General features: G+C 36.3%; 1 protein-coding gene across 1 annotated transcript in view; it reads left to right on the top strand.

Annotated features, from left to right (window-relative positions):
• PRKDC (protein kinase, DNA-activated, catalytic subunit) overlaps positions 1–22,550 on the top strand; it is an 84,352-nt gene that overhangs the window by 28,859 nt on the left and 32,943 nt on the right. Inside the window, exons 34-59 of the mRNA XM_075705984.1 lie at positions 76–208; positions 1,305–1,463; positions 1,784–1,987; positions 4,198–4,383; positions 5,327–5,431; positions 6,369–6,536; positions 6,842–6,969; positions 8,005–8,212; positions 9,136–9,314; positions 10,669–10,837; positions 11,380–11,445; positions 11,849–11,921; positions 12,143–12,291; positions 13,502–13,639; positions 13,841–13,960; positions 14,917–15,060; positions 15,279–15,430; positions 16,042–16,173; positions 16,616–16,727; positions 18,201–18,325; positions 18,419–18,568; positions 19,004–19,177; positions 20,079–20,177; positions 20,845–21,055; positions 21,617–21,806; positions 22,172–22,387. Coding sequence (XP_075562099.1) covers positions 76–208; positions 1,305–1,463; positions 1,784–1,987; positions 4,198–4,383; positions 5,327–5,431; positions 6,369–6,536; positions 6,842–6,969; positions 8,005–8,212; positions 9,136–9,314; positions 10,669–10,837; positions 11,380–11,445; positions 11,849–11,921; positions 12,143–12,291; positions 13,502–13,639; positions 13,841–13,960; positions 14,917–15,060; positions 15,279–15,430; positions 16,042–16,173; positions 16,616–16,727; positions 18,201–18,325; positions 18,419–18,568; positions 19,004–19,177; positions 20,079–20,177; positions 20,845–21,055; positions 21,617–21,806; positions 22,172–22,387 — 3,890 coding nt within the window. The remainder of the gene's footprint in view (positions 1–75; positions 209–1,304; positions 1,464–1,783; positions 1,988–4,197; positions 4,384–5,326; positions 5,432–6,368; positions 6,537–6,841; positions 6,970–8,004; positions 8,213–9,135; positions 9,315–10,668; positions 10,838–11,379; positions 11,446–11,848; positions 11,922–12,142; positions 12,292–13,501; positions 13,640–13,840; positions 13,961–14,916; positions 15,061–15,278; positions 15,431–16,041; positions 16,174–16,615; positions 16,728–18,200; positions 18,326–18,418; positions 18,569–19,003; positions 19,178–20,078; positions 20,178–20,844; positions 21,056–21,616; positions 21,807–22,171; positions 22,388–22,550) is intronic.

Raw genomic sequence — 22,550 nt, 5'->3', positions numbered from 1 at the left:
AGTAAATAATGTTGTGTATGGTTGCACATGGAGCTCTCCACCAATGTAACGTTATTGCTTCTCTGTTCTCATTAGCCTTGAGGACCTCTGTTCTGTTGATCTGTTTAACTCAGATGCACGTTTTGATCAAGTTAGGTTTAGTGCTGTCCTTTCTGCCTGCAAGCAACTCCAGAAATCTGGCCTGCTGCATTCTGTTCTTCACAGTCAGGTAATTGTTTATCCAGAAAATAATGGTGAATATTTTTATACAGTAAAGAGCTTTTTCTATGAAAAGGCCAGTATGAAAACAGAGAACAGATCAGATGAAGACGTTGTGTAAAGTGAGATCAACAGTAAAGAGCTGGTGTTGAAAAGCTGGTGTTCTGAGGCTCAGAAATAAATGTTTTATGTTTATCTACAAATCTGAGTAGCACAATACTGAGGTTTGAACGATCTTCATAATTATGTCTGTCTTTCTCCAATTTCCAGGGCCTGGTGGCAACCAGAATCTACCTAAAACTTCTTTTTAGTGAGCTTCACAAGAGTGAAAGCTCAAAAAATCAGGATTTATTGTCCCATAAAGGAGGCATTTTTCAACAGTTTTTGAACAGAGAACATTCAAAGTGATGAGGGAAGTTAGAAAAGAAATACATTCTGGCTGATCAGAAACAATATAGTGGGTCTGAGTTGCAGGAAAACAGGATGGAGGGCGGTTGGGGGGTGGCGTCTAGGCTGTATTACTCAAAAGAATTCTTTCTACTAAGCTTCTGATTGTAGTCAATCTATTTTACTTTGGGTAATTGAAGGAAAACAAGCTATGCAACAGCCACAAGGACTGAGAGAATTTGTCTACTGGTGAGCAAGGCTATATTTAGCAAGTAACAAAATATTTAATTTCTGTGGGGTGGTTGCCGTATATCCTCTATGTCTAAACAAAAGCTAGAGCTGTGATTGTAGGATCGCAATATTCAAGGAGCTGCATGATTTATGGTGGGCTTTTGTGGCCCACCCATCCTGACTAAGCTGTTCATTTTTGTTTCTGTAGCAGTGTTGTTATCTGAAAAAAATCTGGAGGAGGATCAGAATCTTTTGAAGATTTTCAAATGACAATTAGTTTGTTCTGAACTTTGTACACAACAGGGTTGTCTGGTTAAAAATCTTGTTCCTCAGTTAGAAAGGTGTCTTGTCATGATACATTTGCATCGGTTTATAAGAAAATTACCTGGAATTCAACTGTTTTCATTAGCTATACAGGTGGATTGGAAGGCTTCTATGTTATTTTTTTCAGCTTATATTAATTGTCACTTGTTTGTTTATTTCTGTAGGATGAAAAGCCTCATTTCTCAGTTGGCTCTAAGCTTCTTTCAGTTGTTTATAAAAGTATTGCACCTGGGGGTGAAAGGATATCTCTTCCATCATTAGAAATCAGCAGTAAGCGATTAGCTGATAGACTCCTGCAGCTAGCTTTTGCTATTAATGACCAGGTAGGATACAGTTCTCCAGTTTTAATACTGAAATCATCATTTAATACTCATCATCAGTAGTCTTCTACCCATATTTTGGGTGGATGAGGCTGATGTTTTATTCATAATCCTACAGAGGAACTGTAAGGATTCTTTGGTTTAATTGAATGACAGTTGTAGATAACAAACATTTCCGTATTCTGTTTGTGCTTTATTTTTGTGCTTTCTGGTAACATAAAAGAGTTTGGGATGGAAGCTTTAAAAAACTCATGCACTTTTGTAAGAAATGAGTGGAACTTAATGTGCTTGAGGTAACTGTCTCTATACCTTAATTTTCACAGTGTGATGAGCTAGTAAGTCTGCTGTTGAACACGGTGGTGTTATCTGTGCCATTATCAGGAGCATCTCAGAAGAACCTGATCAATTTCTCTCATGGACAGTATTTCTACAGCCTGTTCTCGGAAACCATCAATCAGCAGCTGCTGAAAAACCTGGATGTGGTCATAGTCCAGCTTATGGAATCATCTGTCAGCAATCCCCAAATGGTATTAGACTACTTCTTTAAAAGGACAAAGTCAAATGGGAACGTTAAAAGTAACACTTTTGTTGTTCTTATAGGTAGATATAACTGAGTGTGTAGTGGGGGGAAAAGTGCATTTGGTTGCACTTGGGACAACATTGCATTGATAGGGTTTTTCTTTTTTTTTGTCACGGCCTACTGGTGCCTACTGGCACTACCTTCATGATCTCTGGCAACCTGACGTAACTTAGGCTGTCTGTCATCTCATGTCAAACTGAGTGGAAAGTGCTTCCCTATTACCTATCCTGGTATCTGTGAATTTCAGGATTTTTTTGCATAGTACTTCAGGTCAAGAATGTCCTTTCAAAGCAAGTCTGATTGTTCCCATTTACTGTGCTTTGTTTTTAATTGTAGAGTGGTCCGAGAGCATGCAGACTAGATTTGTTTTGGATAAAACTAAACTGGAAAATGAACTCCAACCACTAACAGGCATTTAGTCCACAGGACTACAGTAGAGCTAGATCAAAGTATTAAAAGAGAGACAAACACATACACACACACAACCCTCCGTGACCTGAAATAAATACAGGGTGGATGTCATGTACTCAGTCTCAGCACCAGTTGTTTTGCTCAACAGATTTTCTCCTGTTGGTCCACACTAATTAATGTAGAGCTTACCTTCAGGTCCATGAAGGAAGTGTGTTATAATTGAGAAGCCTTCTCTCAGTGCTTCTGAGAAACAGAAGGGTAAAGAAGAAAGGTTGAAAGTCCACTTTCCCTATTGCTTAAAAAGATGCTCAGGAAAGTAGATCATCCTTTTAAAAATGATTGGATCTTTTTTTTATCCAAGATGTTATGCTTAAAGGTGTTGCTTCCAAGTAACATTTTAAAACACTGGGAACATAATTTTTTATGATACCAGAAATTGTTTAATTTGATTGTAGAGGGATGTATGTATGTTTTAAAAGGCTGGTTCTTGTGCTGACTTTGTAGTGTTTCCTGTGCAGAGCATGCCACAGTAGATTCACTTTTAAAAGTGTCTCTGATAAATGATAGGCTACTAATTTACACTGGCTACATGTGGTAATAGTGTTTAAAATCTTCATTAATTTAATTAAGATAAATAGCCAAATTGGGTCAAACAAACACTTTTCTGTTGTCTGCTATCTGCTGTTCTTCTTTGTCTGACTTTTAAAAAAATGTATTATGGATTACATTTGATAAGATATCTCTTCTTTAGTTTTATGCATTTGTGAAGCACAGGAAGAAAAAAATAAGTCTTATTTTACTGTAGCCATCCGAATCTGGTGAAATCACAAGGTAGATAACATGAATCCACTTTATTAGGTGATTGCCAACTATTCAAGAGGAGAATGCAGAATTCAGGTTTGGAAGTCAGTGACCATTAGTTTTAATCAGGTCTTTCTTAGACTGTGAAGAAAAGAGATTGAAGCATACTTAGTTCATATCTGGTATGCCATGGTTTATGTTTCTTTTCAAAATGTATGCACATAAGTTAGCATATGTTGTATTTCTCCTATTTCTCAGCTTCACACTAACTAAAATTTTCAAGTATCAATCTTTAGAGTCATACTGGATTATCATTTATTTCTTCATATTCACACAAAAGGTATGGGAAGGAATTGCTGTACTCTGAATGAAACGGGAGTAAATTGGATACAAGTCTCTTTTTTGAGAAGTGTGTGCTTTTAATTTCCTACAGAGAGACTTCTGTATCCTTTTGAGATTAAATCTAGCATTGTTATGTGATGCAATACAATCCCACATATGATAACTGGGTCCTGGAAATAGAATTTAGGCTCTGCAAGAGACACAGAACCAAAAAAAACCTTAAGTTTGCTGATATGTCAGGGTAGGATTTTCAAATTTCCTTAATTAGTCATTTATTTTCCATTGAATACAGTTGTATTTAAGGATGTGGGATAGAATTAAGATCTTCTAATTTTAGATCCTAATCTTAGCTTTCTGACAGAGTCAAAGAAGAGAAAGGTGCTTCTAATTCAGGTGCTTTTAGGACAGATAGTAAGTCAGACAGAGAGAGCCTAAGTTGAAGGGATTTTCTTCTTTTTCTCTTAACAACAAACTTTTTAATTTTCAGTCAGGTGTTCTGTTCTCCTGAATCTGATGCTCTTTTATGATTGCCCATAGCATTGAAGAGATCCTATCATCCTCTCATTTGAGATGCAGGAATATACCTGTTACTTTTCCTTCCAGGTTGGTAGCATTTTGAACGGCATGTTAGATCAAAGTTTTAGGGAGCGTACTGTACGCAAGCAGCAAGGAGTGAAACTGGTCACAGCTGTACTAAGAAACTGGAGGAAACTTGACAGCTGGTGGGCTAAAGGTTCAGCTCCCGAGAGCAAAATGGCAGTCTTGACCCTGCTGGCAAAAGTTCTGCAGGTATGCGTTGCTTTGTAAAATCCAGGTAACTTTTCTAATCCTGTAGGAATTGTATCTTGTTTTAAAGAAATGCTATTTCATTCTCATGTTTTAGGTTTTAAAAAAAAATCAATCTGGGTTTGGGTTTTTTTTTTTTTAATTTGCAAAATACAAAAAATATTTGGACAGGGAGAAATTACTAGATTTTTGCTCTTCTCTTCCACCCCCGTGCCCCACCCCACCCCCCCCTTTTTTTTTAAACTGCTCTCATGTTTTAGCTGCCTCTTTCCTTCTGGAGAACTGGTACAAGTGCAGAGAGTAAACTCTGAAACTGAGCAGCCTCTGATAACACTCTTTGTCATGTTGGCATCCAGAAAGTCATAATGGAGGAGTTCCACCCATATCAACAGACTGCAGAAAGATATTTATTACAAAGATAATTTTCTGTTATATTGGGGTTTTGGTCTTTTTTTCTTTCTCTATTTTAAAAACGTAGATTATCTACTTATCCTGTTGGGGTTTTTTAGGAACTTGTAAAAGTAGCTGTACACAAATATACGCAAAGATCACGTATTAAGAATTTTATTTTCTTTTTTATAATTAATTATTTTAAACTCGATTTGTTTTAAAGGTATGTGTTAGGACAGAGAACGTGAGCTGTATTGCTGTATTAGCTGGCGGTGAAGTGACCAGTAGGAAACCTGGCTTTGAGCTTAATATTTTTTTGAACTGGAAGATATCCAACATTATGATTTTGTTTGTATTGCGTAGGAGCTTTTAGAATTCTGTTTGATAGTCCTTTTAAACCCAAAATCACTCTGTATGTGCTTTCTGTTAATTCAGCATATTTTTGGAAGTAAGCAAATCTGTAGCTTGTGGGGTTTTTATTGTTCATTAATGCAATGATCCCTTTGACTAGTTTAAAAAAAGAATCCTAATCTTTTTGTTTCTTTTGTCGTTACAGATAGACTCTTCAGTTTCTTTCAATACCAATCATGAAGCATTTACAGCTGTTTTTAATACCTATACCAGTCTACTTACTGATCAGAGTTTAGGCTTAAATCTTAAGGTAAATTGCTCACTTCAGTGGTTTCGCTGGCCTCCCCAGATTAGAATGTTAGTCATTCATGAAATTCGCTGTTATCGGGCTTAAGTTTTACCTTAGTTTGCAGAGTAACACGGACATAACTTCCATTTTTTATTCTACTGTTCAACATCCTAGAAATTGTAAATTGTCCTTTTTGTTCTTCAGACAGAAGGCAATATCACGGAAGGTTTTAGGGGCTCCTTTTTTTCTTGCCCTACTAAAAGGCATGTAATTTTTAGGAAAAAACTTACCGTCAGTTGCAAATAGTTTAGAACTCTAAAGTGTTCATTTGAGAAGTGACAGCTAATCAGGCTTTTAGCAGGGATTGGCATTACCTACATGTCAAATTACAAATGTCTGCAAGCATGAGACCAGTACTAATGGATTAACTGCTATATGTGGCTTGGTCAGGAGAGGGAGATGAAGTACTGCATACTGAAAGTGGAAGTTATAAAAGATGCTGGAGCGTAACATTTGGACTAGAAGATTAAAAATTTTCTACTTATAAAATAGCTTTGCATAGTTGCTGCTCTGTCAGTCTACCTTTAGCTAGATAGAGTTTTGTAGTTTCCTGTGCATTCAAAATAAAGTTTGGGATCTTGCTTTAGCTGCCAGGTAGTGCATTAGATCAGTCACTTGTGTGATACAGGATGCTTACTTAAAAGAACAATGAGGTCTTATTCATAGCCATGTCAGCCATGAGATGTTAATTAGCTTTTAACTGCCACTCAGCAGTGACCAAAGCTTGTTTTCTGAACTAGCACCTGAAAGATGAGCAGCTACATAACGTATCTTTATCCATACAGAGCCGTTCAATCGGTAAGCACAGCCACTGCTGATTGTTTTGTGGTCCTGTTCAGTTTGCTTCAGAGTTAGAGAATCATTTTTTTCAGTGTGAAACTGCGTTTCTTTTCTTCAGGGCCAAGCAGTGATAATTCTTCCATTCTTCACTAATTTGACTGGAGAAAAACTTAATGACCTTAAGAATGCTCTTGATCAACTTGTAGCTTTCAATTTTCCCATGAGGTCAGATGAGTTTCCCAAAGGAACCTTGAAGCACAATAACTATGTAGACTGCACTAAAAAGGTCAGTATTTTTAATGAATATGTAATTAGAAGCCTAAGTGGACTGTGTCTAGAAACAATGTTTCACAGTGTCTGGAATTAAAGGTAGATACCTTCAGTTTGTGTAAGGAAATCAGCTTTTCTGTTTCTGAGTTATGTCTTTATCCCGAAGTTTAACTTACAGATACGCATTAAATTACACATATTAAATGCACATATCCTTCAGAGCATCTGCTTCTGATCAGTATTGAAAAATAATTACACAATTAGATGGAATTGATTTGATCCAGTATGGCTCCTTATTTTACTCATTACTTCTTTTTTCAGTTTTTAGATGCATTAGAATTGTCTCAGAGTCCAATGTTGTTGCAGTTGATGACAGAAGTCCTCTGTAGAGACCACAGACATTTCATGGAGGACTTATTTCAAGCCAGCTTCAAAAGGATTTCCAAAAGGTGAGTTTGGTCTATTGGATTTTGCTATTGTTCTCCTTGAATTTTTACTGAAGCAGATGTGTTTCTTCTATTATGTTGTCCTTATAATAGTGATGATTTATACCATAAAGTTTTACGTAATAGTTTTAATTCAGATTTTGCTTTTGTCTTCACATTTCAGAAATATTTCTGAAGTGTGAACAAGTGGCACCAACTTCCAGATAACACTTCCAATGCCTGAGCAAATTTTGTAAAGCCTTCTGTAAATTAGCATGTTCTGGCAGAATTCAGCTGAAGATAGTAATTGTGTGTGATACCTATATTTGCTATCCCTGTATAACCACAAGATCACCACTTAAACTGACAGTGAATTACTTTGTTCAAGCCCTTTCAAAACACAACAGCATGTTTATTTAATTGAATGTTTCCGGAGTGGTAGACACAAACGTGCTCTGTCCACAGAAGAGGTCTTCAGTCACTTCCAAACCAAACATTCCAATTCATGATGGGCTATTAAGTAGTGACTATTTTGGAGCATATAGTTTCCTGGACAAAGTCATTTATCTTATGGCCGCATCCCATTTCTGAAGTTTTAGCTCTTATAAAATTATTCAGAACAACAGTTTATCTAGTAGTGGAACACTTGATAGGCCACAGAAGGACCTGATAACAGTGAAATCTCCTCCTTTTTTACCTTGTTTGCCCCCATCCTTCACATAATACCAGATTTTTTTTATTTTCCTAGGTTGTTCAGTGAAAAGGGACTGAGAAAGCTAATGATTACTTTTGGATTAAACTAACAAAGATTAGAATGTTAGTCGTTCATGAAATTGATAAAACAAACAAGTTTAACATCTGTTGCAAAATAAGAACCTGAGATTTTCTTTGGAGAGCTCCACAATAAGTGGCGATTCAACCTGATCTTGCATGTCTTGTAAGATGATAACCCAAGAGGCTATGAACGCGAACAATAAAAATTTGCAATGTCAGGGGGTTTTGAAACATAAATGGAGTCTGGTAAAAGAGTTTTCATCTTGAGATTTCCATCTTATTTAGGAGCACCACTGACAAACAAGTGATACTGTTGGACACTGTTCACAAAGTGTTCCAGAGTGAAGACCTTCTTTCAAATACTACCCGTCAAGCGTTTATGGATCGCTCCCTCCTCACTCTCTTGTGGCACTGCAGCTTGGATGCACTGCGAGAATTCTGTGGCAAGATTATAGTACAGGCTATGGATGCACTTAATTCCAGGTTTACAAAGGTATGAATTACTTTCTTTTAGGATTGGGGATGGTTTAATAAAATTACGGTGTTGGTATGTACATTTTGCTTAACTTAGAGTGAGACACTAATTGAAACCATTTGCTTTCCAGTTTTCTGTATCTTGCAGCAGGAGTTTGTGCCAATTACATAGTTCAGTTATTAGTGAGAAGTTTTTCTTTATACCCCAACACACTGTTGCTTTGAAGTTTAATGTATATTTACATATCTACTGTGTATAAAAATTGAAGTTGGAATGTTATCTATATATATGTACAGGGGTCCGAAGTTCTGTCAAAAGCAGAAACCAGTTCTAACTTTGAAAAATAAAAGCTGTAAAAAATTGTAGCTTGTTACTACGTTGTAAGAGGGAGGTATTCAACCTCTGTAATGAAAGCTCTTAAATTTGCTGCCTTGCTTATAGAGAAACAAACACATTTTCTAACCGTTGCAAAGAACCTTCAGCAAGGCATTAGGAGCACAGTTCTTCCTTTCTCTATTTACAGCCTATCCTCCAATTTTGAGCATAGTTACATGCAATGATTTTGTTGTCAGTGGAGCTGCTGATGCAGCTGTTTAAAGGCAGCAGGACAAACAAGATGCTGAAATGATTAAAATTTAGTAATAGTTATTAAAAAAAAAAAAATGCTAAAACCAAAACTTAATGTACAGTCACCCCTGCCATGTTTCTGTTGCTGTAAACATTGGCACCAAAATGAGGTGCATAAAGATGCTCATGAATAATACCCAGTATGGTGATAGATATGTATGTTTTGCTTACAGGTGTCATTGAGTCTGAGCCATTACTTGGTATTCTGCTTATTTTACTCCAATATCACTGTAATGATCTAGGGCAATTGTAGTTAAGACAGCTCACTTGGTAAAGAGCTTTGTTTTTTTAAGGTTTTGCTTATTTGTTTCCAGTCCAATGAATCTGCTTTTGATACACAAGTCACCAAGAAAATGGGGTATTACAAGCTGCTAGAAGTGATGTATGTGCGTCTTTCAAAAGAGGATGTTTACTCTAAGGACTCCAAAATTAACCAAGCTTACTGTGGCTCCATGAGCGCAGAAGGAAATGAACTTACCAAGACGCTAATAAAGTAAGACTATTATTTCTTTTATTTCCTTCTAATTAGGTTTTGGGCAGATACACTTTTAAAGTATGCCATATAAAGCAGAAGATTGATTTGTTCAAGGGTAAATGTAATCTGTGATGCAGCTTTTGATTTTTAAATGGAATACACAATATTGAATTTGCATTGATAGAATGATCTCTAGCATAGACTGTAATCCTATGTCAGGATAACTTTTGCCTCCTGTTTTTGCCATTTTTTTCTATGTGTTAAGCTTGTGCTTTTATTTTTGCTTTTCAGTATGATTCTTGGCCTTTAATTTGTGTTTTCCCAATTTCAGTTTCAGTATACTTACAGTTTTATGTGGAGTGTGGTTCTGTGTTGTAAGATAGATATTTATATGATTGATGAGAAGATGCGATGGATTTTCATTTACATTTCATAATATAGCAGCACAACCAGTAGGTGTAATTTGGTTTAATCACCACTGCAGAGAGGGACAAAAGATTAATAGTGAATATATATGCTGATTAATATTATTTAGTTTGTTTAATGTTCTGAAAAAAATATGAGATGCAGATGTGTGGACGTGGCACTTCGGGACATGGTTTAGTAGGCATAGTGGTGTTGGGTTGACAGTTGGGCTGATGATCTTAGAGGTCCTTTCCAACCTTAATGATTCTTAGTTTTACTTCCATTAAAAAATAATCCAGCCACCAAGCCAGGAAGCATGGAATTAATTATTACTCTACCCTTAATTGGTTTAGTGGTGGACTTGGTAGTGTTAGGTTAATGGTTGGGCTTGATGATCTTAAAGGTCTTTTCCAACCTAAACGATTGTATGATTGTATGCCTGAATTGCTGTTCATTTTTTTTTGTTTTGTTTTAATTTTATTTTACAATACTGTGTCCTATGAGGACTTCAAAGAATTTCTTGGCTATGATTTGCAGAAGATCTATAAATGGCTATGGGCAAAAGACCTATAAAAATTGCATCTAAACTGATTTTCTCTGGCTAATCTACAGCATAGCTTAGCATGCCTGTCCATTCATAATTTCTTGGGAAAGGGCTATGAGAGAGATTTATGCATGCATTGGAATGTATGTCCATCTTACCTGAAAATGGCTTATCATTGTATTCCTGACATTAAGGACTGCTGTGTAAATACTTGGGGAAGTTGACTTTGTCATTGCTGAATGGTTCCATTTTAGCGCAATATACCTGTGGAGAACTTGAACAAGTCTGAGGTGGTTTAATGCTGATATTGTTATAATAATAAAGATCTCCTGAAGTTCTGTTGATTCACAGGTCTCTGGAGCCTTTCCTCTGCTTTTTAAAAAATAATTCTGATGGCGTTTTCTTGCCTGTTTGTATTTTAAGGTCATGCTATGATGCATTTACAGAAAACATGGCAGGAGAGAGTCAGCTGTTGGAGAAGAGGAGACAGTATCACTGTGCAGCATATAATTGTGCTATTGCTGTTATCAGTTGTGTCTTCACTGAAAGTAAATTTTATCAAGGCTTTCTTTTTACAGAAAAATCAGAAAAGGTGAGAACCTGTTGTTGCTGTTAGAAGGCTTCCAGAGCATGGGACACAAAGTGATTTTACCTGATTGCAATAAATCCGAGAATCAAACCTGAATAGCATGCAATTGTATTAACAAACTACCCAGTGATGCAATAGAAGGAGTCATAGCTGACTTTCTTGCATGCTTCATGCAGTTTGAATTGCTGATGAAGGTTTTACCGTCTGTTTGGGAATGAGTGAAATAGTAATACATTTACCCTGTTTTTCCTCCACTCTCAATCAATTTTCTAAAATGTGAGGAAAAAAATTAATGTTTAAGTTCTCCAGGGCTTGGAATGTACTTGAATAAGAGATACCCTCTTTACAGAGCACATTGTGCTGTGAATTCTTGAGTAGTTGAATAGCAAAGTTTTCTTAAAAGTATTGATCTAGAAAACATGCCATATTTTCTATGTTGTACATTGATCTGTGAGTTTTTAGGAAGAAATAAAATACATTCAGAGCAATTGTTATTGTGTGCAGAATTATAATTTTGATATTTCCAAACATGCTTTGGTTTGCAGAACTTGCTGATTTTTGAAAATTTGATAGACCTGAAGCGTCAGTATACATTTCCTGTAGAAATTGAGGTGAGTGGAATTTCTGGGCTTCAGTGTTCCTATGTAAATAATGAGCCAGTTCTCCCATACAGAGAAAGAGGATTCTGTAGTGAATAAAAAATGGAGTACTCCTCTAATGTTTTAAAAGATATTCTTCTGAGAGAAATCCAGACTTGAAATTTAGAACACACCCGCATTGCACGTAACTTTAATATACTTTTTAGCACAATTACTCTGGTAATGAATGGCTGAAGGAATAAGTAATTTAGCTGTTGTTCTGTAGCATTAATTATAATAACTTACAACATGGGATTTCCATTCACGTTAAGTGGTTTTGCTCATTTTGTGGCAGCTCTGTAAATAAGTAATTGTAAAGAAACTGTAAATAAAAAAGAATTTAATTAATTTTCAAACTTTATTTCTTGCTCTTTAGGTGCCTCTGGAAAGGAAAAAGCGGTACATTGCTATTAGAAAGGAGGCCAGGGATGCAGGGAATAGCGATCAGGGTATGAAAGTCATTTATGACTATGAAAAAAATGCCTTCTTACCTTTCATACAGTATTCATTGATGTGCTGTAATTGGCTTCTACGGTAGCAGAAACAAATAAAAGCATTCTGTGTACTTCATCTAACAACCAGTTCCCACCTACCCTCAAGTTTTAGTTGCCAGTAAAGGCTTGTTTCTTGTAATTACCGTAATTAATGGTCTATTCTTTTTCCTATTTAGAGGAACCAAAGTATTTAGCTTCTGCATCATACATGATGGATAGCAGTTTGAGTGAGGAAATGAGTCAGTTTGATTTTTCTACTGGAGTCCAAGGTTTTTCTTATAGCTCCCAAGACGTTACAGCTAGCAGCACTCGTTTCAGGAGAAAGGTAATTTAGTGATTTATGTGCTGGGAGGAAGAAAAGTTTTGTGCTTTCTAGCAATTGCATATGTTTATTGGGGTTGAGAAAGAGAAATTTCTAATCTCCTATTTTTGTTCTGCTTGACTGAGAATGGATTCCTCCAGAAGATGAGGGAGGGGACTTGAGCTGTGTTCTGTCAGTCATTTTTCTTCTTCCTTCTCTCTACTGTCTACAGCTGGGGAAAAGCAATGCCCTACCTTGGGTTTCTAAAGTTGAGTACTGTGAGTGAAGTCCAGCCTGAGTTGTAAAAAGGTGGCTTGTGACTTTGTGTGCACTCAGGAATATCCTGTGATGGTTGTGTTTTGCTGTTAGGCACCTGGTTTCTTCATTTCCCTCTTCTTTTGGTCGTTGAAGGCACTTGACCAAGCTGGTTGTTATCAAATGCATGGAATAAATGATCACTTTGTTATCTTTGTATTGCTGTTTTCTTCTTCTTCGAAGAACAGCATTTAATATCTTCCAAGACTTGAAGTTGTGTTCCATCTGCAGTCAAGAGACGTCTCATCAACAGTAATACTGATAGGACAGATATTTGCTATAAACCAGAAAGAAAGCTTGTAACAGTATCATAGACACTGAAGATGAAATCTGTCAAAATAACTGTTAACATTGGTAAAGATAAACTGTTTCCATGTTTTGGAGCAAGGAGGTGTTTTAGCCACAGTGAAGTTAACCAGAAAATGTACTTTCTATCTGCTTAGTGTAGTAATGTTGTAATTTCTAACTATAAACAATTTTCTTTTGTGGTTTATTCTGTGTAGCAAAAGAGAGAGCTGCTGTGGTTGCTAGTCAGTGTGAAACAACACATCCATAAAAATAGGGCTTTCCCCTTGTGGAAGGTGTTAACACATTCTTTCAGCTATGAAATGAAATAATTTCTGTGAGGTTCAGCTAACTCTTCCTGCTTCCAGCAGTTGCCACACCTATCCTGGCAGGTTGTAAAGTCAGAGTAACATGAAGTTGACATCTGTTGGCACAGAAAGTAAAAGATGTGCACCGGTGCTAGATACATTTGCGAGGTGTCTGTTTGAACCACACATTTGATGTATTCCCTGTTGTGCACACTGAGCATATAGTAAATCTGTAAAGACATAAGATCAGAATGACTCATGGTATTATCATGATTTAAAAGAAAATACAGTGTTGTTATTAATCATAGTAACACTTTTTTTTTCAGGAGCCCACAGAATACATGGTTTTAAATGATGAAATGGAACTGGAAATGGATGAACTCAACCAACATGAATGTATGGCTTCTATGACCACTCTGATTAAACATATGCAGAGGAACCAGATCACACCAAAAGTCGAGGAGGCCAGTATTAACCAAAAAGTTGGCATTTTTTCCACTAATTATACCAAGAAAAGGGAGTCATGATTAAATTCCTTCATTCATTAATTTTCATGGCTATATTATAATGAGACCTGTGTGGCTTGAGCTGGGGCCTTTTTTCCTTGGTAAGCCTGTTTGGTCCGAGAAGTGAGTTGATTTTTGCTCATCTCTTTTAAATTTCAGGGGACAGTTCCAGTAGATCTTCCTCTTTGGATGAAATTTCTGCATGGCAAATTAGGAAACCCATCAGTACCATTAAATATTCGCCTCTTCATAGCAAAACTTATTGTTAATACTGAGGATGTGAGTAATTTCTTTTGTCGTATTTTTCCTGTTAACATAACAGGTTGTATTATAATATCAACTGTGTAAGTCTTGTGAGGTAAAATATTTCATCAGATGCGACTTTTGGGGCATTCAGATTGAGTAGTTTGCCATGATAAAAGAGAGTGCATTCATAGCCCAAAATTCCACATAGTGCCAGTATTTTGAATGCAATATAAATACTTTTTCTCCCAAACTCTACTTCTGTAAGTAGTGGGTGTCCGCAATATGCGTCTTCTGTAAACTATAAGTAATTGATTCATTGATACTGGGCAAGAGGTATCTCTGATGATGTTTGCCATCTTTGAAGGAGCAAATATAATGTTTTTTTAATGGTCACAGATGAGGCTTATGGAAACCTTTAGAGCTAAATGATGTTCTGGTTGCAGAAAGATATGAAGATAGCATAACGTGTCTTTGGCTGAGAAGAAACTTTTTCTAACTCTCATTCTTGGGTAAAACATTCTCATCCTACTTCATACAGTGATTTTAAAGTATAATGTTTCTGTCTGAAATATTCCAAATCCAAAATACAAAAAGGCTGAATTTCAGAATTAATTCAAGAAGCTTTAACACCTGCTTGATGCTACTTTCTTAGTAAAGCTGTCTGAAATGGAAGAGTAGATGAATGGCATACTCTTTCAAATCCTTTAGGGACAGGTTTTCTGCATGAGAGCCATATTATGTGGGCCCTAGTGAAATAATTAACTTTATGTGAATACTTGGTTAAAGGTTTCTAAGCAGAAGTGAAGAATGTAGTTTTGGATACTTTCTTTTTTAAAGTTATTTTTAAATTTTTGTGGTTGTTGCTTCAGAGGTTAAGCAAAGTTATAAGAGGGTGATTTAGCAGTCTTACCTGTAATGATTATTGAACAACAGGTTATTGAGTAGTTGGATAATTTGTACTTGATTGTTGATTTTCCTGTTTTCCATAGGTTTTCCGACCTTACGCAAAGCAGTGGCTTGGTCCATTGCTGCAGCTTGTTGTTTCTGGGAATAATGGAGGTGAAGGGATTCATTACATGGTAGTGGAAATAGTAGTCACTATCCTTTCCTGGACAAGTGTAACCACTCCCAAAGTAAGGAAATGTGAAATACATTTTTGTTATTATTGTGACTATTCGGTAAGGAATGAGTGAGTTTGTTATTATGCACTTATAAAAATTTTCTGCATCAGTCCACTGTTTCTTTTAGATACTAACTTCAAAAATAGCTTATATACTTGCTTGCTTTCATAAAACAATATATGTCTTTGTGTTGAAGTCACTGTGTTTATTTTTGCTCCTACTCACTGTAGGGGAATATTAAGGATGAGATTTTAGCTAACAGATTGCTTGAATTCTTGATGAAGAATGCCTTTCACCAAAAAAGAGCTGTGTTCAGACACAATCTGGAAATCATAAAGACAGTTGTAGAGTGTTGGAAGAACTGTCTCTCCATACCTTACAGGTAAGCATTTAGACAATTGCTTTCTTTTATCAGTATTTCAAGAATATAAGTGAACATTATCAAAAGAGATGAAAAGGTAAATTCAGCTGCAATAGTAAACTTTTTGTCCCTGGAGTTGACAGTAGAACTTCAGAACTGAACTCTCCAAAGGTTGCAACTTAAAGTGCAAAACAACAAGGAGAGAGACAGGGAAAACATGTAGAAGATTACAATAGCAACAACAAAAGTAGGAGTAATCTCTGCAAAGACTTACATTTTATTTGAAATTTTGGGTATTATCACTGAATATTGGTTCACTCGCGGTAAGACTTCTGCGATCTGCTGTCCTGCTGAACTTGTTGCAGAGAATTTGTTTGGGATTACGATCCCTTCTTAGATTTTTGGGTTTTTTTGCAAAGACCTGTTCATTGAAGCTGAATACTTCTTTCTGAATACATGCTTTCTACTGGTTTTGGTGGGAGTGTATATGCATATACACATACTTTCTGCTGGTTTTGGTGGGGTTGTATGTCTGTATATATCTCTGTATACACAGAGGGTGAGTGATTTATGGTGTGCGTATATTTGTGGTTTTTCATGTATATCACTACTTTTACATTTTTATCCAACAGTTTAATATTTGAAAAGTTTTCTAGTGGAGATCCTGATACAAAGGACAACTCAGTGGGAATTCAGCTGCTGGGAATTGTTCTTGCTAACAATTTACCTCCCTTTGACCCAAAGTGTGAAATAGATCGTGTCAGGTGAGAAATACAGCTTTTTGGAGAATGATTTTGATAAAAGCTTAAGACAAAGAGAGCACATCTAACTTGTCAGCATGAAGTATGGGAGCTGGCTTGCTTGTTTATCAGAATTGTTTGTCCCATCATCCCTTTGCTGTTGTCTGTCAGATGTAATGCTTTTCTAGCTGCAAACTGCAGACCAGATTTATTTTGGAAAATATCTAGGAGAATGTAGGCTTTTTTACAGTTTCATGGGAAGAGGATTGCAGTTTCATGGGAATTAAGAGTCAGGAATTGCTAAAGCAGGGATTTGAGACACTGCAGGTAGAAATTCACGTTGTGCTGTATTCAGTTCTTCTAAAAGCAGTCACTGTTGCCCTAGGCAGCTCAGGTGAGTTTTTTGTTTCAGTTTAAAACTGGATGCTGGAGTAGTGGCTTACAGCAGGTCTACCTTTTGTTTTAGGTATTTTCAAGCTTTGACCAGCAACATGAGCTTATTAAAGTATAAAGAAGTTTATGCAGCTGCAGCAGAAGTGATGGGACTTGCTCTTCGATACATTGCTGAGAGAGAAAATGTAAGTGAACTGTATTGTGGTTTTGACAATTCCTGACTTAATTCTTTGTACATTTTGTATATGACTACTCAATTCAGCTACAAAACGGAATGTATTTAAAACTCAACAATCGTTGTCCAACAGATCAAGTTAAAGGCTTAAACTATTAACTCAAGAGGAGAAGAATTTGAGATCAGACTAAGTGCAGAGTTTTTGCCCTGCTGTTTTGGAGCTGACAGTGAATGGTCTCTTTCTGAGGCTTTTGTTCAGCTTTTGCCAACCAGCAACACTGGTGTGGTACATTTAAAGTGTTTTTTGGTTTGTTGTTTTGTTTGGTTGGTTGGTTTTTAAGAAAAAAAAATTGCAAGTTGGGAGGTTTGGGGATACCTTTTGAATATCTGTATCTGAGGATGTTTAATAACTTGTAAGTTTTGATGCAATATTAAAGGTATTTTATTTAATTTTGAATCCAGTTATTTTCTAGGTAGTGGGTAAGGTCAATGCAAAACTGTTAGTCCCCAAATCCTACTCTACTAGAACTAGGGGATAGTGCTTGATGATCACAGAAATCAGTTTGAGACAAATGCTAGAAGTACTTCTTTACACAACAGTTAGTGAACTTCTGGAATTTGTTGCCAGAAGAGGTTCTAGGAGTAAGCAGCATCAGCAGGTTCAAAGAGAAATTAGGCAAATTCATGCACAAAAAAAAAATTCCACAAACGTTCTAAAAGCAATAGACAACAAGGTACACTCTAAGATCCCTAATCTAATGATGGATGCATGTTGGAAAAGGAGGACAAAATAGAGCCAGGCTCATATGCTCCCCCTAAATACCATTCTGCTGCTGCTATTGGAGACAAAAATACCAAGATATTGGCTAGGTGGATTATCAGTCTGACCTTGTACGTTATTCTTACTTCTTTCCCTACTATTCTTATTTTTTTCCCTACTTAATTGCATTCTGGTTGTTCTTTCACAGTTTGCAGAGCATATTTCATAAAATGAATTCCTGCAGTCTTCCAAGTTCCCTTGTTAAAGCAGTATTTTGAATAAATGAGCAAAGATGGTGCAAATATTTTATCCTATACAAAGCTTATTTCTTTGACATTAAGTGAAGGTTGCTGATAATTTGTCACCTTTTCACTAAAAGTGTCTATTTTTTTGCATTCATTAATTGGAAATCTGCCATATTGAATGAGAAGCTACTTATTATTTATGTAAGCATACTAAGCAACTTGTATTTCAAAATTAAGGCGTAGGTTCCAAGCCAATCAAAGGAAGCTCACAAATGTATTGTTTAAGCAGGCAATCATGTGTTTCAGCCAGGCATAGCTGTACAGCAGCCATAAAGCACCATAAATGTCTAGATGAGATGGGTGGATCTTACCTAGCAAAATGCACTACAATCAAACAGTACAGCAGCACAGCTATGTGTCATTAAGGTTGTTATGAGTTTCATGGCTATACTTGTCTCACTGTCTTTCTTATTTTCAGGTTCTTGAAGATCCAGTTTATGATTGTGTCATAAGACAATTAAAACATCATCAGAACACCCAACAGGATAAGTTTATTCAATGCTTGAATAAAGTTGTTAAGAATTTTCCACCTCTTGCTGACAGGTATGTCATGATTTACATGGTAGGTTCACTGTAGATCTAGAGAAATAATATAAAATAACTTGCTTTTCTTTGTGGGCTTCTGGTTATGTTAAGGTTTATGAACGCAGTACTCTTTTTGATACCCAAACTTCATGGTGTGATGAAAACCTACTGTCTGGAAGTCGTAATGTGCCAGGCGGAAGAAATACCTGATCTCCACTTGCAGTTAAAGAGTAAAGACTTTATTCAGATCATGAATCACAGGTGAGTGGCCAAGTGATTACAAATGTGGATGAATAGTCTAAACTTCTTAATAACTCTTTCTGTGCTGGCCACAACATTTTTATGTTCAGAAGCATTTATAATTCATGTTCACTTTTTGGTCACTGCTCTCCTAATTTGAGCTAAAGGAACCGGGGAGTTAAGTATTAAGATGGTTAGCTGACTGTGAAAAGCAAACAAAAAACCCTAAACAGCAGTAGGGTGAAACACCACTGGGATGTGTATTTCTGTAGTATGTATTAGTTTAGTTATATTCTTAGATTCTATAATCTCTTAGATTGAACTCAAAAGTATTTACCTAAAGCCCTTTATGCAAAACCAAATATTATTGCTAAAACCTGAACTGATCTTCTGGTTCTGTGTGTAGCATTGAAGAGAAAAGTAATGTAGCTATTCCTTTTCTGTCTCTCTTTTTAGGGATGATGAAAGGCAAAGAGTTTGTTTGGATATAGTGTACAAGATGCTGTTTAAACTAAAACCACTAGAACTTAAAGAGCTTCTTCCTGGAGTGACAGGGTTCATTTCTCACCCTTCTGTAATATGTCGACAGCGCATGTATGATATTCTGATGTGGATTTATGATAATTACAGGTGTGTATTCACTGCAGATGTTGTTTTTCAGTGGTTTGTCACAGGCAGAGCAAAAGTGCTTGTAACACTGTCTTCCAACTTCACATCCATCGATGCGGGATTTTCCATTTCTCAGAAGAATGGAGCCTGTTGTTTGCCTAAGTAGCTCTGGCCTTTGGTGGCAATTTTATCACTTCCACTAAGGGACAAAGACTTAGACCTGAACTTCAGCCCAGAACTGGGATGTTGCATAACCACAGCATGATGGCATAAGAGGTCTTAGCTCTGATGCTTCCACTTTTTTTCTTGTTGCCAGAATTTGTAACTAGTAAGAAACATACACTAGACAAATTTGCTTGTAGGTAGAAAGTGTATTAAGGCACTTTGGCACGATCAGAATCCCTTCAATCTGGTAGTATAAAGATGTTCTTTCTGTTTGACCCCTTAGAGTAGGGAACAGGCATGTACTCAGTTTGACAAGCGGGTTGCTGTTGAATCATGTAACTTAGTTGGGTTCTATTATATGCTTTTTCCAAGGATAACTTAACTATTGGAATGGATAATTATTGTGAAGAAAAAGTACAGGCAATTTTTATTCAAGCCTCACTTGGGAAAAGCCAGTTCTCTGACTTTTTCTCAGTTTTAACCTTGCAAACTCAGAATTACTTCTGTTTGGCCTTTATAATAAATACCTAACATGCATTATTTGGCTTTCTGATTTTTACTTTTCTAAGTAGTGGAGAGACAAGATATTTTGGCAATGAAGACCTCATATTATGAAAAAAATTCAGTGTTGTCATGCCAAGTTGAGATTTTTATGAGAAGGACATGTTCCTTCTTTTCTCCCACCATCCTCATCCTCTTATTTTACTATGGATTGTTTGAGAGAAGTCATTAAGAGACATCTTTCTCCTCACATCAGTGATCCAGAAAGTCAAGCAGATGGTGATTCTCACGAAATACTGAAACTGGCAAAAGAAATCCTGCTTCAAGGACTTATCGATGAGAATGCCGAACTGCAGTGAGTAAACAGTGTTGTGATGACTGACTGAAGTAACGAATCCATAAATTGCTCTGTTTATCATAGAAGAGTTGATCCTTAGAGGGTTTTTAAGTATTTTAATATCAAAGAGTAACAGTGAGATAACATTATTTCCTTTTCTTCTAATAAGTTAATTTACAAAATTATGTCCCATAGTGTTACACTGAATTTAAGTAAAGCACGGAGCTTTTGAACAAACTTCTGAGACATGGAGAAGTAGTTTCAGTATGTTAAACCTCATTCTGTGTTAATGTTCTGGAGTTTTTTAACAACAAGGCGGCCTTCACTATACACAGATGCACAAAAATAGACTCAGTGTTGGAGGATGTTGAATTTCTTTAATTTTTTGGTGAAGCAGAAGATGGAATAGGAGATATCTGTGCTTATCCACCCCTAGCACTTCTCAAGAGGAAAGCAACTTAATAGAAATAATTTTTTCAGAGTAAACCTTTAGTATCAGTCGAATGGCATAGAGCATGGTGGATGAATGAGGAATTTGGTGTAATTCAATGGAAGATCCGTGTTATGAAAGGATTAGCTGAAGGTGTTATAATCTTACTGTGTTTTTTTTAAATTGACTTTTTTGGTAGTGTTGTGTTTTCTGTTTGCAGATAACCAAGAATAACTTTATTCCTTGCCTTTACAGATTAATTGTTAGGAATTTCTGGAGTCATGAGACAAGGTTACCTGTAAATATCCTTGATCGCATGCTGGCATTGTTAAATTCTTTGTATTCCACCAAGATTGAAACACAGTACTTGAGTCTTATCACAAATTTTCTGCTTGAAATGACCAGCAAGAGCCCAGATTATTCCAGAAAAATATTTGAGCATCCACTGTCTGAATGCAAATTTCAGGTGAATTGTGATGTATTATCCTGTGTGCAACCATCTGACAAATTCCATTCCTTAATGTAATTACCACTTGGGCAAGAACGGCATCGTGAAGATTTTTGAAAGTGTGTTTTGTACTCCATAGTTAACAGCTGCAACAGTCATGGGTCATGCACAGTATCAGAAGTCTGATAATTTTGTGGGGGCGATAATTTTGCTTTCTTTTCAAAAAAGAAAGATTTATTTAAAATAATTATATATACCAAGTATAGCTGATGTGTGGAGTAATGAAATACTTAAAGAGAGTAGTGGAGAGAAGCACCACTGGTGGAGAAAAATTGTGAAGAAACAGGAAAGCTAGTACAAGAGCTGTAAATCAGTTCTCAGCTGACCAGTCCAAATTAGTGAGCTTTTTTTCTGAACTATGGAGAACTTTTATGTGTTCGCTTTTCTTGTAATTGAGTTCTGCCCCTGTACCTGGGATGACATTTTAAATTCTGTACTTTAATTTCTGCTATCCTGTCTTAAGGAAAGCAAAAAGACTTAATTCTTACTGTTCTTATTAAAATCTTTCTGTGTTCCTAGGACTTTGTAATTGATTCCAGCTGGCGTTATCAAAGTACTGTGCTCACACCTATGTTTGTGGAGGCTCAAGCTTCTCAGGGCATCCACAGAAACTTATCACAAGAAAGATCCCTTTCTGCTTCTGGGTCAGTCAGTGGTCGAGTGAGGGCTACCCAACAGCAGTATGAATTTACACCTACACAGCATGTCAGTAAGTCCAGACCAGTGTCTTCTGAAATTTTCTTGTTAGCTATAGGAATGATATCATTCTCTTCATTCCTGTTGCTTATGATTTTTTAATGTAAAAGTGTAAATGTATTTAATACTTTGTTTTCAAGGGCTTTTTTTTTGCGTTATGAGGAAAAAAATCCAGTTACATTTTTATTAGTCTCATATATATTTTATGTTCTGCCTAATGTAAAAGAAGTTTGTTTCTTACCTAACAGCTTGAAATCTGTTCTGCCAATAAACACTGGCAATTATATTTTTGGGGAAGGAAAACAACCTGCTTCACAGATGGTTTTGCCTGGTTTATATTCCGATGCGTTACAGCTTTTTTACAACTTTTTTTTACAGGTGGTAGAAGTTCTTTTAATTGGCTAACTGGAAGCAGTGTTGACACGCTGGCAGAGTATACAGTTCCTTCATCCTCTGAATCGTTGTCTTCATCCATGCTGTTAGTTAACAAACGGAGTGAAAAATTTAAACAATCAACCTTTAAACCAGTGGGGCCGGATTTTGGGAAAAAAAGGTTGAGTTTGCCCGGAGATGAGGTGGACAGCAAAACTAAAGGTCTGTAAGCCTTATGATGCAATTTCTATATAAATACTACATTTTTATAGACCATCTTTGTCAGTTATTTGGCTGGCAGTCCATTGTCTTTGAGACATTCTAATTGAGGTTCAACTTGAGAGATTTTGTTTCCAGGAATGTGTGGTGATACGTAACATGCAGC

This window comes from Pelecanus crispus, chromosome 2 (genome assembly GCF_030463565.1).
Source record: "Pelecanus crispus isolate bPelCri1 chromosome 2, bPelCri1.pri, whole genome shotgun sequence".
NCBI classification, from domain to species: domain Eukaryota; kingdom Metazoa; phylum Chordata; class Aves; order Pelecaniformes; family Pelecanidae; genus Pelecanus; species Pelecanus crispus.
Note: the sequence above shows the minus strand (reverse complement) of the source record. Positions and strands in the feature narration are given on the sequence as shown.